This window comes from Python bivittatus, unplaced genomic scaffold, assembly GCF_059951505.1.
Source record: "Python bivittatus isolate LINGU-HERP-01145 unplaced genomic scaffold, Pbiv_v1 ctg000410_np1212, whole genome shotgun sequence".
Lineage (NCBI taxonomy): Eukaryota > Metazoa > Chordata > Lepidosauria > Squamata > Pythonidae > Python > Python bivittatus.
The window spans coordinates 829150-845472 of NW_028277067.1; the positions used below are offsets into that span (position 1 = coordinate 829150).

General features: G+C 38.1%; 1 protein-coding gene and 1 long non-coding RNA gene across 3 annotated transcripts in view; one reads left to right on the forward strand and one right to left on the reverse strand.

Moving 5' to 3' along the window:
* Positions 1 to 6914: 6914 nt before the first annotated feature.
* Positions 6915 to 10881, forward strand: LOC148215433 (uncharacterized). Its single transcript, XR_015796592.1, has 4 exons — positions 6915 to 7083; positions 7455 to 7546; positions 9447 to 9559; positions 10228 to 10881. It is a non-coding gene; the product is annotated as an uncharacterized LOC148215433 (long non-coding RNA).
* Positions 10882 to 13641: 2760 nt separating this feature from the next.
* BRCA1 (BRCA1 DNA repair associated) overlaps positions 13642 to 16323 on the reverse strand; it is a 60923-nt gene continuing 58241 nt past the window's right edge. Inside the window, exon 21 of one of the 2 annotated variants that reach the window (XM_088143324.1) lies at positions 13642 to 15794. In XM_088143324.1, the coding sequence (XP_087999450.1) occupies positions 15685 to 15794 (110 nt within the window). In that variant the 3' untranslated portion in view covers positions 13642 to 15684. The remainder of the gene's footprint in view (positions 15795 to 16323) is intronic. The other variant, XM_088143325.1, reaches the window with a different exon arrangement.

Consider the following 16323-nt stretch of genomic DNA (forward strand, 5'->3'; position numbering starts at 1 on the left):
AAGCATAGCCCTCAAAGTGTGGGTCTGGTCCTCCACCTGGAGGAAGTGCTGCATATCTGGATTTCAGCAGGTTGCCTGTTTCAGGACAGCCAAGGTGGCGGTAGATAGGCAGTAGTTGTAAGGGAGGCAGGAGAAAGGCCAGGGGCCCAACCCAAGACTCCAAATAACTATTGAAATACACCAACTAGATTAAAATCCACTGTGCAATTTAAGTATAATATAAGTATAATATAAGTAGAGGCCAAGTAAATGTCCAATCCGTTGCCTTGTTCACAGGACATTCTTGCCTAGGTCATGAATTCTATGTTTTGCCCATTTATCTGTTCAAGTGGGGTTACCTTTAGACCCAAACTGAACAGGCCCTATCTGAGACTGCACTAACTCTCTCTGTGTTGTGCAAGCAATTTACCAGGCAATTAGTTGGCTCCCCTCCTGAAACCAAGGCAACATTCTAAAGTGATTGACTTATTCCTCACGCCTTGCCAAATTATCAGGTTTAACGTCTTAAAAAGGCAGCATACTTCCAGAAAAGTATTTTATTGTACAATCTGACCTTTTTTTTCCAAAATGCAATGTAAAAAGTATGGGTGTCCAAGCCAGAAGTATTTTCTGCTTGTAACCTTGTCGTGTTCTCCTACCATCTTAAACACTGAAAGATGGAATAGTTTATTGATTAGTACAAGGAGCTGCCTGTCTCAGAGCATCATTGGCTCTCAACCCATTTTTTACTTGTGAAACTATGATGGAAAATATGCAGGTCATATTTTATCTAGTTGGTCAGAAATCAACTTATTCCTATCTTCCTATATGGGTCTGTCTATTGAATTAAAGCATTTAAAATATGAAATGCTGTGTATAAGTTGCAAAGTTGGGCTCAATTTAAGTTTATTCAAACTTAATTTAATTAATAATTACATTAATTACTTTAAACTCAACTTAACTTGGGGGAAGGAGTTGTGAGTAGATGTTGAGAATGTGGTGGTTAGTAAAATTAGGTGATCGACCTGTCCTTTGCAACACACACACAGAGACACACGCATATAACAGAGTTAGAGGGTGTCAAGTTATATGTTAAGGATTTTATACTTCTTTAAATGTGAGTCTTATGATGACTTTTAATGTATTACAGTACATGCTGATTTTACTGTGTTTGTGTAATTTTCATTCATTTTAGCTTAGTTTTGGTTGGTCTGTGCCTCGAGGGTGAAAGTATGTTATAAATACAATTCTGGCTTGCTTGGTTGGATGATTTCTTTGGCCTCGTGGTCTTGTTTGTCTTGGTTAGGGGTCAACAGCTGTATCCGTGCAATGCACTGAATCCAGGTGATATAAAAGATTTAAGTGGCTGTGTTTGCACAATAGGTGAAGCTTGGTTTGTTTCATCCATGCCATTTGATTTGTTGGTTTCTTATGGCTTTGTCTATTTGTGAACTTTGGCCATTTGATTTATTGTAGTGTGAGGACCTAGAGAAGGAACTCATTTAGTAACCAGTGTGGCTATGTGGATGCAGCCGGTGATTATGGGGTATATAGAATGCCTCCACTTAGGTGGTCTTCAGATGTGTTGGGACCACATTTCTTAGTTTTCAAGCTAAATGGTCTTTCTTGGCTAGGAATTCTGGGAAGGGCGTTGATTGTCTTGGATAATGAATATTTTAAAGTTGCATTTTATTGTGCTTTCTAGAATCTGTTGTGAATTGAGCAGCATACAAACTGATTAATAAATATGTAAATAAAAATAAATACTTTTCTCTCAGAATAATATTCCATGCATTGATAAAGTTGAGCCTGTATCTTGGTTATGTTGACTGTTGTTGGTTTTATCTTGGCTCCTATATATTTATTGTTTTGATGTTACTATGTACTATATGATGCTTTTATCTTGTTTTTATTCTCTGTTAGCTGCTCAGAGTCATAGGCTTAAGATGGGTGGCCATATAAATCAAATAAATAATAAATAAGTGGACTGTAATGAGCAAAAGCTCAAGCTGTAACAAACGTGCTAGTTTTTAAGATGCCACAAGAATCTTCATGTTTTGATGTGGTACATTCAGGTGGCTAATGCTGATTGGATAGTGGTTAAAGGCACCAGGCTAGAAACTGGGAGACCATGACGTCTAGTTGGGTGACTTTGAGCCAATTCCCCTCTCAAAATACTTGGCCTGTGTATTTATTACAGTTACTTATATCCCACCTTTCCGCATAAGAAACCATCCTAAGTGCTTTAAAAGTTAATTATAAATTAAAACACAATAGGTGTTATTTGAAAAACAAACATTCCACAGGACAGGGAGAGGGGAGGGAATGATATATAGGTTTGTTCTTAGCCACAGACAAGATAGAGTCCCCAGGACTTTTTTCTCGCCCCCTGAGCTCCTCCCAAGTTGTTGCTGAGGGAGTTTTCTTGATGCTCTTCTGCAAGGCCCTAAAGACATGGTTTTGCCAGCAGGCTGGGGATCCCAGGTTGATACAGAGCCCATCAAATGGCTACTGTAAATGTATTATTGTTGCCAGGAGGGGGGTGGAGGGGATTTTGTATTTGGGATTTTTATTTCTGTAAGCTGCCCGGAGTCACCATGAAAGAGTTGGGCAGCCATATAAATTGCATAAATAAATATTAAAAAATGAAATAGTGGGGCAGGGGGGCAGGAAATTGTTAATGAATTCCAACCTTCCCAAAGGAACAGAAACTGACAGGAGGCAATTGGTGAATGGTCTGCAAGTTAAATTAAGGCCCTTAATTTAGAATACACTCTTCAAGCTAACTTTGAAAAAAGAAAAAAGAAAAAAAGAAAAAGGCCTCAGCAGCTACATAGCGCTTTACTCTAGAAGCAACTTCAATCATTGTAGTTTTTCTGCAAGTGCAGATGGGTAGAATTTTAATCTTAAAACGAACTAGATATTACTACTTTACTCATTAACAAAGAAAATGGCTGAAACAACCTATTCCTTGTGGTGGTTATTTCAAAACAATAAAGTCTGTGGGCATGGAAGAATCTTGCTGCTTTAGTGAGCTAGAGACCTTCACCTGCCACATTTTGTTTCTTTTTTTAATTTCCAAGCTTAGCTAAGGCTTTGTGTACGTAGGTAAAAGTCTCTGTTTTCTTCTAATTCAGGAGCCTTCCATGTCTGTTCCAACATTGTCCTCCATGTTTCAGGGGCTTGGTTTTGGGTAAGTTCTCTTGCTATATAGAATTTTCTTTCCTACAGTTTCTTTGGAGCTGTAAGAAGAGCTTGTGTTCTGAATTAACTTTATTTTTTAGGCAGTCTATTCAGGTCGAGGCGTTTGGTGGGGAGGAATATGTGACATGAATGTGAAACCCGAAGTAGATATCCCAGCACAGCAGATGTGTACAAGGTTGAGAGCAGGGCCAGCTGGAGCAGCAAGGTGGAGCAGTGCTTCTTGGCTGTAGCATGTGAGTTAAGCAACATTGGGGCCAAGGTGGTTGGGTAGAAGAGACAGGTTGCATTAAACACCGTGTAATTATTCAGTTGCTCTGATTGGTATACTCCTTGGACAACTGTGAAGTCAGCTTAGTGCTCTGTTTATCACGTTTCTGATTGATAATTCAGTGATAAAGTGGCTGCTTTTATTTTAAGCAGAAAGGTGTTATGGTATTATGTGTAGCTAATTACAAACAGAACCCCCAGTCCTGTGAAAAGCTACCATGCATAATTTGTGTCCCACTGTATATCTGCAACTTTCTATTCTAACAACTGCTGCTTTCAGGAACAAAACAACAAAATTGTCTCTTTTCTGATTTTTTTTAAGTAGTGAAGAGATATTAGTGATATTTTTCTTATGTGAACATTGGACTTAACTTGCAGTCTACAATTTTTTTGTGATTTCTGCAATACCTATATATTTAATGCCCTTTAAAATTCCTGCCTCTTCTAGGCTGAGAAAATAAATGGGATAAATTCATTTTTATAGGAACCGACTTCTGTTCGCACAGTGGCAGTTCCCCTACTCTCTGTGTCTGCCCTCCAGATCTGCCCTGGGTGGTTTCCCACTCCTTTAGGGCAAATTTGGGATCAAGCTTTGGGTAAAAGGGAAGAGGGAATTTAATCTGCCAAGGGTATTAGTGAATGAGTGATCTCATTGTTATGCCTAAAACTGTATATGGCTATTCATAATTTTGAGTTTGGATTCAGAAAATCCAGGTTCAGTTTAACCATACTGAAAAATTCTCAAACACACCAGACATTGAGACCCAGTTTGGTAAAATGGCTAAGGAGCTGGACTGGAACCTGGGAGTCCTCGCTTATGCTCGGAAGCCAGCTGGGTGACCTTGGGCCAGTCCCTCTCTCTCAGGGTGGTGGGTGTGGGGAAGATAGGAGGAAGGAGTGTTATGTATGCCACCTTGAGATGTGCAAATAAAAGTGGGATATAAATCAAATGAATAAAGAGTTACTGTAAAAGCATAAAAGTGGTGCAAAAATCAGTTTTGTGGTTTGGAGTTCTTTTTTTCCCTTTTAAATATTCTCCAGAGTACCCAGTTATGTCGAAAGTGAAAAGCCTTTTTTCAGGCTTGGACGAGTAGTCTTGGGGCTTGGCCAAGCCCACATAACCTCCCAACCTCAGAGGTGGAAGGTCTTCATGCAGCACCATCAAATGAGCCCAGTCCAGAGATTCCTTCTGCAGTTTCTGATGAGCCCTTGGATACAAAGTAAGTGAGGAATGGTATGAAGAAGGCAACCAAGCCAAACTCTTCTGCAGAGAGTCCATTAATCTTGGACACCAGAGCGCTGAGGTCAGAAAAAGAGGTGGGGCTGTTTTTCCAGTTCTTTTTGCATCTGAGGGAGGATTTTAAGTAGGGGAACGGGCACGGAAATGCTTGGGGAACAACCATTCCCTTCCTAAAAGCCACCCCCTGTAAATAGCCCAAAATCATATAGTTGAAATTTAGTGATTTTGAATGGGAAGTGGAATGGGAATGTGCAGGATTGGAGCCATTGTGACCACAAACTGAGCCTTGGCAAGCATTTCCAGGGCCAGGAATATCATATTAATTACAATTTTACTGTAATTATATAGTGCAGCTTTATTATTGTGTATTGTTGCTATTATATTGACTGTGGCTGTTGCTTTTGTACCCCACTTACAGTAGCCTAGACTGAAGTAATTTAGAAATTCATAAATAGAATCATGGAAGAGTGGTCAGTTCTATCCAATGCTATTGTTCCCTGTCTGAATAATCTACCAAAGTAGGCAAGGATCTTTCATTCCTGAACTTGAGTCTGAACCCTGACACTTGGCGGCAGCAGATTTAAATTTAAACTGGTGTCTTCCAAAATCACTTTGAGTTGAGAAGCTACCATTCTCTCTCCAAGAACGAGAGAGAATGGTAGCTTCTCAACTCAAAGTGATTTTGAACTTCCCTTGAACTGGGGAGAAAAGGTTAGAGATCGGGGAGTAGTTGTCCAGATTCAGAAGTGTAATCAGGATTATTAGAAAAGCCAAAAACATCTTTCCTCGACTGATTCTTTTAGAGTACTGGAAATCACCTCTCTTTTAAGGATTTGTAATCCCCACGCATATTCTTTGTGCTAAAATGATTTTATTTTTAAGTACTGCCTTAAGCTATTGAGCTGGCTGCACCAATTGTATTGGCAGGTATCTCAGATACTCATAATCCAAATGCCTTTGGCTAAACTTGTGCTCACTTTGGAGTAGATGCAAACAGATCAATAGCACAAGTGAAGGAAATGTTTGTCTCTGAACTATCAACCACTTTGATGAAGTCCTCTAGTTTTGAGCTGGTCTTTAGAGAAGATAAGCTGTGAAAAGTTTTTCCCAACTTGTCCAGAAAAAAGTAAGGAATTGGGCTTAGAGTAGGAGTATGGGGTGGAAGTAGTGTCCAAGAAGCCAAGCAAATACAGAGTAGATTGCACCTAGAACAGTAATTCTGTTTGGAACAAAAGGATGGAGATGAAGAATATATCTGAGAATAGGTGTTCTTGACAGATGCATCGTTTTTATTGTATAGAATGAATTATATTTATTTTTGACATAATTAAATATGTAGAATATAACAATCCTGTAAAGGTATAATTTGTTAATACCAAATTTTAGCATATCTGTCATCCATAAATGGTTCTCAGTTATTGCTATTCTAATTCTTTTCACATTGGAGAGTAAGCACTCAGTTCCTCAAATGACTATATAGGTTAGCTGTATCAATGGGCATTATCTTAGTGGAGAGCTTTCTGTTCCAGATACTTGTTTATACAGTTATGATCTACCTGCCATATGGGTGCCCACAGTGGTGTACTTGGGAGTCCCTTCCTATCCCGTCCATCACAACTCTCCCATGAGGTAGACTGAGCTGAGAGACGCTCAAAGTCACCCAGTCTGCTGTGGTTTAAAGGGGACTTGAACCAACGTTACCCTGGTCCCAACCCAACATCTTCATCAGTGTAACCCTGAAAGTATTGGAGATCTAAAATGGATTTGTTTTCTACTTCAGAATTTTGTTAAGAGAGAACGTTACATTAAGCATTTCAAGGATGCCTCTTCAAGGTCTGTACACACATTAGGAAAAAAAGGTTGTCCTTCATCTTTCATGTGGTTTTCTTAACAGAAAACATAAACATTGGCAATATAGCAAAAGAATATTAGTACAGTATGCAATTTCAGCAGCGACAACATAACAGGGCATAGTTGTAAACAATGGTTTGTTTCGTTTGTGCTTTATGCTTCACTTTGTCTTTGTGTTGATAGACTAATATGAAAACAAGTGACTTGGAAAAACAAAACAAGTCTGAAATCTTACCCTTAGCTTAAAATGGCTAAGTTATACATTCCATCTTTTTATTGCAATATTTATTTATTGCAGGAAGTGGAAATGATGACTATTTTGTAGTTTACTTTGCAAACAAAATTCTTTTGGAATTTTTAGGCTGTCTTACTGACCTGTATTGAGTTCTGATAGAATACATTTCTTCTACTTTGTAGAGTATTGACCTGAAGTGTCAAAGACAGACAGATGGAATGGAAATCAGTGTAAGGATTCAGATGTCCAAAATTCTGGAACCAAGCTCAGATTTGTGCATCCCATTTTACACTGTTGTTTTCAGAAGGTGTGTAATTACTGTTGTCTCTGGAGTTGAAGTATCCCATAAATAATGCCTTTCTTAAAATAACTAAATGTAATGTAAAATATTGATATTAAAACATTTAGAACTATTTTCTTTTAACTGAATTTATGTTTATCAAATAAACTGAGCTTTTCAGAGCAAGAGCAAACGTGCGACTGAAAGTTGACCAGTATGACTGACGTATTAATATCTCTTAGCATTTCTAATTTGTGTGATATTACTTTAGGTTGATTAAATGAGCATGTGTATTCTTATTTGGTACGTCATGGCAAAAGCTTGATTGGCCAATCCTAGAAAAGCTTTGCATAATTAATAATTCAAGTACAACACTAACTCATATATTTATTTTAAAGCCAGTTCGTTTCAACATATAGCATTACAACTCTAAGCCATGAATCTGTATCTGCTCAGAAGGAAGTGTACAGTTTACCTAATGAAAAAGACCGTAAGTATAAATGGTATCATGGCTCTGTTTATTTTTCAATGGATATATGTTATAGTGGCCAACTGGCATGCGTATCTTTTCAGTACAAAGAAAAGGAATGATTATAAATTATTCTGATGGGCTCTTGGTGATTGAAATTGCCTCGATGTCAGTAAGTCTACTCCATTCTGGAAATACATCAGTATTCTCTCTTAGCAATATGCTTTACTGCAGCCTGATATAATCAACTTGTATGTAGGATTGGATGCGGTTTTGGGACATCTCCTCTGGCCACATAGAGAAGGGAAGTGTAAGATTATACACAGTAATGTACTCTTATGGGAAAAAACCCTCATTGGCCTTTTGATCTATCCTGATTTTAACCAAAGAGCACAGGATAGTGAAAACTTTTCAGTTCTTTGCACTTACTCATCAGGCTAGAGATGAAAATGGGAGTCACTATTATTAAAACAATGGGGCCTGCATTTAGACTCAGTCTTGAGATGAAAAGTGGAACGAGGCTGTTCCATGTCTGCTGCTCTGTTAGATGCTGTGATGGACCTGGGTTTTGGGCTCCCTAGACTTCCTGAAATAGAGAAACAGAAGCAGAGACTGACATCAGACATGACTGTTATCAGAAACATGGTGAGGGTATCCTTCACATCCAAGGCCAAGAAACAAGTGGCAGAAAGTCCATTATCATGTAAGAATTGGAGAAAGAGATGCAAGTCTTAATCCTGGGTCTGATCTAAAGATGTTTGATAACTAAATGTTGTGGGAGCTTTTTTTTTTTTGAGGCTTTTTGAATCTGCAATAAATCACCTTCCCTCTGCAAGACCGGTCCTTTACTCTTCCCTGATAATTGCTGAGAGTGGGCTTGTGTTCTTAGAGAGAAAGTTTGCCAAACCTGGCTGTGTCAGTTTGCGTACTTTCTGGTGCCTTTTCAGTTCGCGTAATCAAAGTGTTATTTTTACATGGGATTTCTAATTTTTCTTAAGGTCAACACCCTCAACTCTGGCTTTTTTCCTTTAGGGAAAGGAAACCTTTCACTAGACATTAGCATCTTATCTTCTGTTCCCTTCTGTTAATGGGACTGGCAAAGTAATACCTAATGGTTTTTGTGGGTGTGCACCATGAACTCAGGCCTTAAATAGCAATCTCAATTTTCCAGTGTCTTTATCATCTTGGTTTTTTATTTCATTCTGGAGTGATGAGGATTTTAGATATGAAACTTCTTGGGAGAAATTTCTACGATCCTACCAGTGCTACTGTGCTTCAGTAGTACAGGTTGGCATATTGCTTGGTGCACTCCAGTGTTTTAGCAAGTAGTCTTTCATGACCTATTTGACTAGTTGAAATATATGCTGCAATAGAAGCAATATTCTTTTAAAATATATGTTTGTGCTATTATATTTTTACACATTCTAGAGCAAGAACTCAGTAGAGGCAAATTGAGACACTTTAGTCGATTGCAGGATATAGTAAAAACAGCTGCCCTGTATCTCTGGAAAGATTTAAAAAATACAGTGGCATATTGTGGTAGATTATTTTATTCATTTATTTGTGGAATTCATCAGCTGCCTCAATCCTAGTGAGCTCTGGGCAGTCTATGGTTATTAGAGCAACAATATTAAATAATATATAACATTACATTATATTTTAATTTCATCACGTAATATATTTTAATTTTACGATCTCATCAGAGTGTTCTATGACTGTATATTTTAATACTGTAAACTAAACTATTTCATCAGATGCATATGATAACTGGTGGGGATTGTAAACAGTGAATAGACAATAGCAAGTATTAACTATGACTGTTCATGAAATCATTTTGACTGCCTCTTTCAATTAAACAATCTCCCTTTGATGCTGAAAAATGAGTGCCTTCCTTTGTGTACCATTTTCTTTTTCTTCAAAGGTTGCAAATATGGCCCAGCTATGCAGCCAGAATCCGAAGGCAGATGGGACGCTGTTTTTGTTGGCTGATGTTATTCATAAGGTTATTCGGAATGATTCAGTCCTGGATTTGATGTGAGTGAAAATGTTGATATCTTAGCAGTCTCTGCAATGCTTTCTAAGTACATTGAAGAATATTGTGAGAATTATTCTTGCTCTGATATAACAAAACCAGTGGCTAACCAAGATTGCTCCTGAAGTTTACTTTGTTTGGGCCTGAGACACAGAATTCATCTAGGAGTTGATTTTGGAAGTGGTGAACTATCTATAGAATAATCTTTAGAAAGAAGATAATTTCTCTGGAAATTGGTTAGAATGGAACTAATAGTAAGATGTGCGTATGAGCATTGTATTTGGTAATGTGAGATGAAATGTGCTCAGTTCCTAGATATGTGCTGGCCATGATCTGGACACTAGATCTGCCCCATCTCTTTAGTAAAGGAAGCCTATATGCAAACTGGCTAGCACATTAGCTAGCCAGTGAGTCACAAGCCATTAGCTCCCATGTTAGATATGCTAGCCCTGTACTATTCCAGATATGACTTTTGTCCACATGGTTTGGGGAGAAAATTGTGACAATTAAAAGAAATCAACCCTGTTTGGTTTTCTTGTCACCCACAGCTTTCCCTTTCCATCCTTATTATCTAATGTGTGTATAGTATACATAAACCCAGCTGATATTAATAATTCATTTCTGTATATCACATGTGCTATTTGATTTTTTGTATTTGGTTTTCCTGCAGCTGCAAAAGGGTGAAATCCTGATGTTGTCAGAGCTCTCCTTCTTGACAGGCCTTCAAGGAAGGAGCAGAACCAGTGCAACACAGTACTACCCACCCCCAACTCCCAAAGCTGGCTCAGAAGGATACCATGATAGATGATGTTAAAGGCCACTACGAGGACAAGAAAAGCAAGGATGGATACACTACCCCCATCCTGCTCCCGCCAGAGGTCATCTAAGAGCACGATCAATGCCATCTCAGTCCCATAACCTGGCCTGAACCCTGACCAAAAGGGGTCCAGTTAATCTGCTTCATCCAGGGTTCTTTGAAGCTACCACACGACCACTCATTCCACAACCTTCCCTAAAAAGAGAAGGTTGGAGACTGGACGATAAATGTTCAAACTAGTTTAGTGACATCAGCTATTCCATTAACTGTTGCCAATATTAATTTTATATGAGCCATTCACTGGTGGTGGCTGGGCTGAAAAGAGACTTAATCCCAGTTGCATATCTATGTAGTACAAAATGGACAACAGGAAACATAGAAGTTCTCAATATCCAAGACAAATGTTGTTTATATTTTTACATATTTCTAGTCCCTTATCAGAAAAAAGGAATGTGATCATATTTGAAACTGAATTGTGTTTTCCATATATCCCACAATATTTTTGGTAAAAATCTGCACAGCAAACTATGTCATCATTATTTCGTAGTTTGTGGCTGATTTCATGGACTCTAGGGATAAATAATAGGGAAAAGGGTCATATATGGGTCCACAAGTTTCCAAATTCTGTTCCACTCTTATTCCCAGAAGTGGCCAGATAGATTTTTCTCATTATTTGTTCACATCACTGAACAATCAGAAGTACGTTGACCTTCTGGATTTATCTATACCCAATCCAAATAGTTCTTAACCTCAGAATATACACCCAATACTTTCAAAGGAGTTAATGTTCAAGTTAGATTCTACTATGGCAATAGTCCAGGATAACTTTTTTGAAATTCAAAACTGTGAATTCAAAATTCAACTCATCTTGTATCCAGATACTCTAGGCACTGCTAAGGACCAAATATACTATTCTTAAATAATGCCCTTTCTTCCTGAACTTCCAAGCAGGTGATTCAAAACCCTAGCCAACCCCAGTGTAAAACTGAGTGTTTTCTAATGCAATCTTCAACATTATAAATTGAATCCACTCTTAAGGGCAGACTTATTAAAATAAGCAAGACAAAACATAACTAAATTAAGCCTCAAAAGTTTCAATTTATTTTCCATTAAAAAAAACCTTACTAGCAGTCCTGTTTCAATATTCTATGATCCTGGCCTTCAGGTGACCCAGTAAATTAGTTCCCAATATCTGCCCAATTAATCTGAAAAAAAAACCAGCCCTGTTTTTATTCCTCCAATGTAAATTAACTTTACTGACTGATCTGTTTGAAACTTTTGTGAAAATAAGAACTGGAACTAGTTACTTCAGCATCATAATCCTTTACCTTCAAGACTGTCTACTGCAGGTAGAATCTGCCTACCTGGTAAGATCTAGCAGAGTGACCAAATTCACTCTGTACCATTTAGATTTTGTACTATTTAACTCTCTTACAAAATACTTTCTTGAATCCAGTTTAACTCTTCTTCATAGGCCTGAAATTAATACTAAATAAGACCAAATTTTCCCTTTCACACCTCTTAGGATAGTTAAAGAACCTTCCTGAGAATTCCAGATTTCCCAATATAACTTGTCCTTCTTAAAGCTAATGTAACAGTCTCTGAAAAGTGTGCCTAATATCAAGCAATGGAGAGACACTGGTTGGGCTACTCATAGGAGATAACAGTCTCAATAGAAAAGAAAATTGGTAAAAGAATAGGTTTAAGACAGATAGGATGATTTGACTAGCAGAGAGTGTTTTTCTTTGTTTTGCAGGGGATCAGAAACTATAAAATATTAGCATAGAGGGAAAATAAACAATAGAGGAAAGGATGAAAACAGCAGCTGTAAAGTTATGAGTCATCAGCAAGATGAAATATACTCAAAATTCAGAGCTTTTGGCAGACCCTACAGAACAGAAAATACTTTCTCCACTTTCTAAGATTATTGGTTATTCCTTTGCTTATGGCCTGCAGGACAACTTTAAGTTTGAATTTCGCCTATTCCACAATTTGCGGTAAGACTGAAATAACAGAAATCACCAAATACACAGTAGGACAGACCTGCACTGGGAATTCCATGCATCGAAGAACAGGGACAGGTAGACAACTGGGGAGAAATTCTCACTTTAAAGAGCAGGAGAAAACTTGCATCTTTCTTTTCGAGCTGGCAAAAACAGATATGACTGCACAGTAGAAAAGACAAGCCCTGAATTACAAATGCCATGCAAGAATCTTACAAGCTTTTGTTCTCCTTCACCATCTTGACTGCAGCGACCTTTCCAATAGCTCTGCATCTATGTTCACCTTCCACATGAAAAGATAATTCAGAGCAGTGCCTATGGGGGCATGTTGGCAGTTTCTTCATATTACCTGGGTAATGTTTTGCAAGATAGCTATAATCTCCTGGAAGGCAGATAACAGAAGCCAAGGTGGACTTTGAAGATAAGAAACCTGTCAGTCGGAAGTTGAAGCTGAATTGACAGTTAAAAAATGTTACTGCATAAACTCTTGCCAATAGATGGGGGAATTTTGATATAATCAGGCTATGGATTCTGCTGCTGGCTAATGAACATTCATTGGGCAGTTGGTCATTGTGCAGGCATCTAGCACGCAGTGATGCATCTAGTTCTCATTCCAATAGAACAAGTAGACAAACCCATCAATGAAAGTGGCACTTCACATTTATGAAATGGCCACTTTATCAAATGTTTGCCTTAATAGAAGACGTTGTGAACAATTTTATTTGCATTCTGTAGTCTACTTCAGAACACGGTCTAGGAATGGTGGTACAGTGAATGAGAGCTATTAATGTCCTTTAAATACAGGGATTCAAACTGAAGAAGCCTGTGGGGAAAGGTGAATTAAGGAAACATTTAAGAAATTTAAATCAGGTTTTTCACAATACTAGCTTACGAATTCCCAATCAGGTACTCAAACTCCACATACACAGTACACTCAATCTTGTTGAATCCTACATTTGTCAAGGCTTTTACCTGATTAATTCATTCCACTGGATATACTTCCAGGAAAATGTACTTCAGTTGATCAGTTAATTTAGAATTTGCATATAGAAAAGCATGATAGTTTTAAAACAACCTGGTTTTAAATGATGCTTTCATGGGCAATAACTTGTAAGAAGCACTCCTTGTGTGTGGTATAGGTACAATGGCCTCAAGATGGTTTTAACCGCCTCTTGAGCAGCAGCTACTATTTGGACATGGAGGAGAGAGGAGTGTGTTCAGTCAAAGGCCACCTGCATCTCAGCAGAGAAGCAAAAACCAGACCCTGAGCTTGAGACTGGCACTATGGAAACAAAAACTGCAGAACAGCCCTCTGAGGAAAGCTTCCCACTACAGATAAAGTATGCACAAACCTAATTGTGAAAACATTTTTATTTACTTTGATACATTTCATGGTGGCAGTCTTCTGCCACTTAGTGCTAGTCTTTTATTTGGTTTACATATTTTAATATTTCAGTTATTACTTTAAGCTCTATTTGAACTGTACAAAAACTATGTTCATTTTGCATATCACCTGGAGATGAGCGGTATGACAAGCAATAGATAAAGAGAATAAACATATAAATTAGAGATTGTCCCTGGGGTTGAAACTCCACTGAAGAAACCACAACCCACCACGCTGGACACTTCTCCACTTCCCAAAGCTCGCTTATTAGTGCAGGTGGGAAACCAGTGAAAGCTGTAATCCCGTTTAGGCTAAAAGATCCTTACTATTCAATCATGGAAGATGGTGCCTGGGAACAGTGGGACCAAAAAGGGTAAAAGACCAATCATTTGGAGCTGGGACTCTTGGCAATCAGTTTTCTGGTGCACAGCACTGACTCTTGTTTCTCCTGAGTGTTGGGCCTGTATTTGGCTGGCTGCATCTGCCTACAGATACCATACTTGACTGCCCTTCTCACTGACTCTGGTTTTCATCATCACCCTCTGCCTCCCATGCTACTCATAGCATTTGTACCCTCAGAGCAAGACAATGCATATTACTTGCTATTATAAACCCTTGCATTATTTTTAAAAATCTGTTGCTGAATTAATATTTGATACCTTTTAGTAAAAAAAATTAGTCTTAACTCATGTCTTAAGTATTGCAGCCTTACTATATGTATTTCTTATATATATAAGAGAGGTACTTATAATAAAATGCTCTGCCTTCCCTCCCTAAAGAATAGAAATATCACATTGGAATAGCCAATGGAGTAGAAACATAGCCAAAGAGAGCAGGTTAAAAGTGTCAGTGGCTCCATGGGCTTAGAGTTAGGGTCTCAGGTAAACCTCTCTGCTTGCAGAAAACAAATTACATTAATTAACAGAAAACTTGCCACATCCAGAGAATCTGAGAGACACAGAGAGAACAATCATATACAAACAGGTCAGTAAGAAGTGAACATAAAACTTAAAACTTGTGCCCACATGCACATGGAGTAAAATATGCTTGTGAGAAAACCCAAGTTTACTGTTAGAACAAATGAGAAACCAGTGAGGGAGTCCTTGCTGAAGACACTGATGCTATCTGCTTCTTCTGCACCTATCCAGTTAATTTCCCGTAATGGGTAGAGGAATGAAAGGGGACAATGACCTTCTCCCCCTTCAGCCTTTACCATCTGCTGTCAAGCAAGCTGGAGAAGTGGGATTGTTAACACACATTTTTCTGTTCAAGTTTCATTATTGTATAGAAAAACTATACAATTTCAAGGACAACCATGCTCATTAGAGTTATGTTGGTAATGATCAAGTCAAGTTTGCTATTAACTTGCTAGAAAGACAATTTCTAATAGATTTCATTTCTGAGTGGTTCATTATCAAACACAAATGTTTGATTCAGCACATGCCTCTTTATGACTCTAAGGTCCCTTGCAGTGGTCTCTTGGGCCATCCCCAATCTGCTTGTGCTTCTGCTTAGGATGCTACGCCAATGACCCAGCATAACTGCCTCTTTGAACACTCTCCCATGAAAGAAGCAGAAAAACTTTTGCTATCCAGCTGAATTAATTGAAACTCTTTGTTCTGTCTAACTCTTGCAAATGATTACATTTTGAAGACATCATGAAGACAGAAAAACTTTCCAAACAAGGCAGCAATGGGTTGGTAAATAATCTGCATCAATATAGAAGAACACATTACTTCTTAGCTCACTGCAGTAACTGTGTTGAAAATTGACATTTAGCAGTTTTAATTCTGCCTTTGGTGAGAGGCAGGGCATTTTTAGGCCAACTGCAATATTTATTTTGCAAGTGATGTCATATTCTTTGTTAAAAAAGAAAAAGAAAACTCAAAAAATGTTCAAGTATAATTCCAAGAACCAATCTCATCACACCTGTTGAATGATGTATTCATCGAATGATTGGCGCTGATAGCAGGCAACACTGTCCAGCACCCACTCACGTGAAACTACAGCAGCGCTGCACTGCAGTGGGAGCTCTGCAAAACACCAGATAAGCAATGAGACATTTAATGCCTGTATTTTCTTATTGAGAGTTCTTTTTTTAAATCATATTTGATGAATAACATTTCAAAATGCCTTAACCCCAAAATGGGAAATGATAAAGTTTTCCAATGTTGCTATAATAATCCTTTACAAGATAATGTACACAGGTAAGAGGGAAGCTTTTTATTTATACACATCCACTGTATTCTCTGATTTTCCTAAGTCATTTGGGAAAGCAGATATGGAAAACAGAAAGATGGCAAACTCCCATTTGCATTACAGTTTGGAGAAACTAAGAAACCACAGACATTTCCTCTAAGTAGTGCAGAGTAGAGGCAGACATTTCAAAGTTTCTTGCTCTGTATCTTTCTCCACGTACAAGACAGTAACATCTTTTACCAACATCTTAGGGAAGAGGAATTGGTGGTAATGACTAATCATGTCTAAAGTCAACCAGCATTACTTCTTATTCCCCCAGAATAATAATGCAATACCTTATTATACCAAGCCAAAAGTCAATCA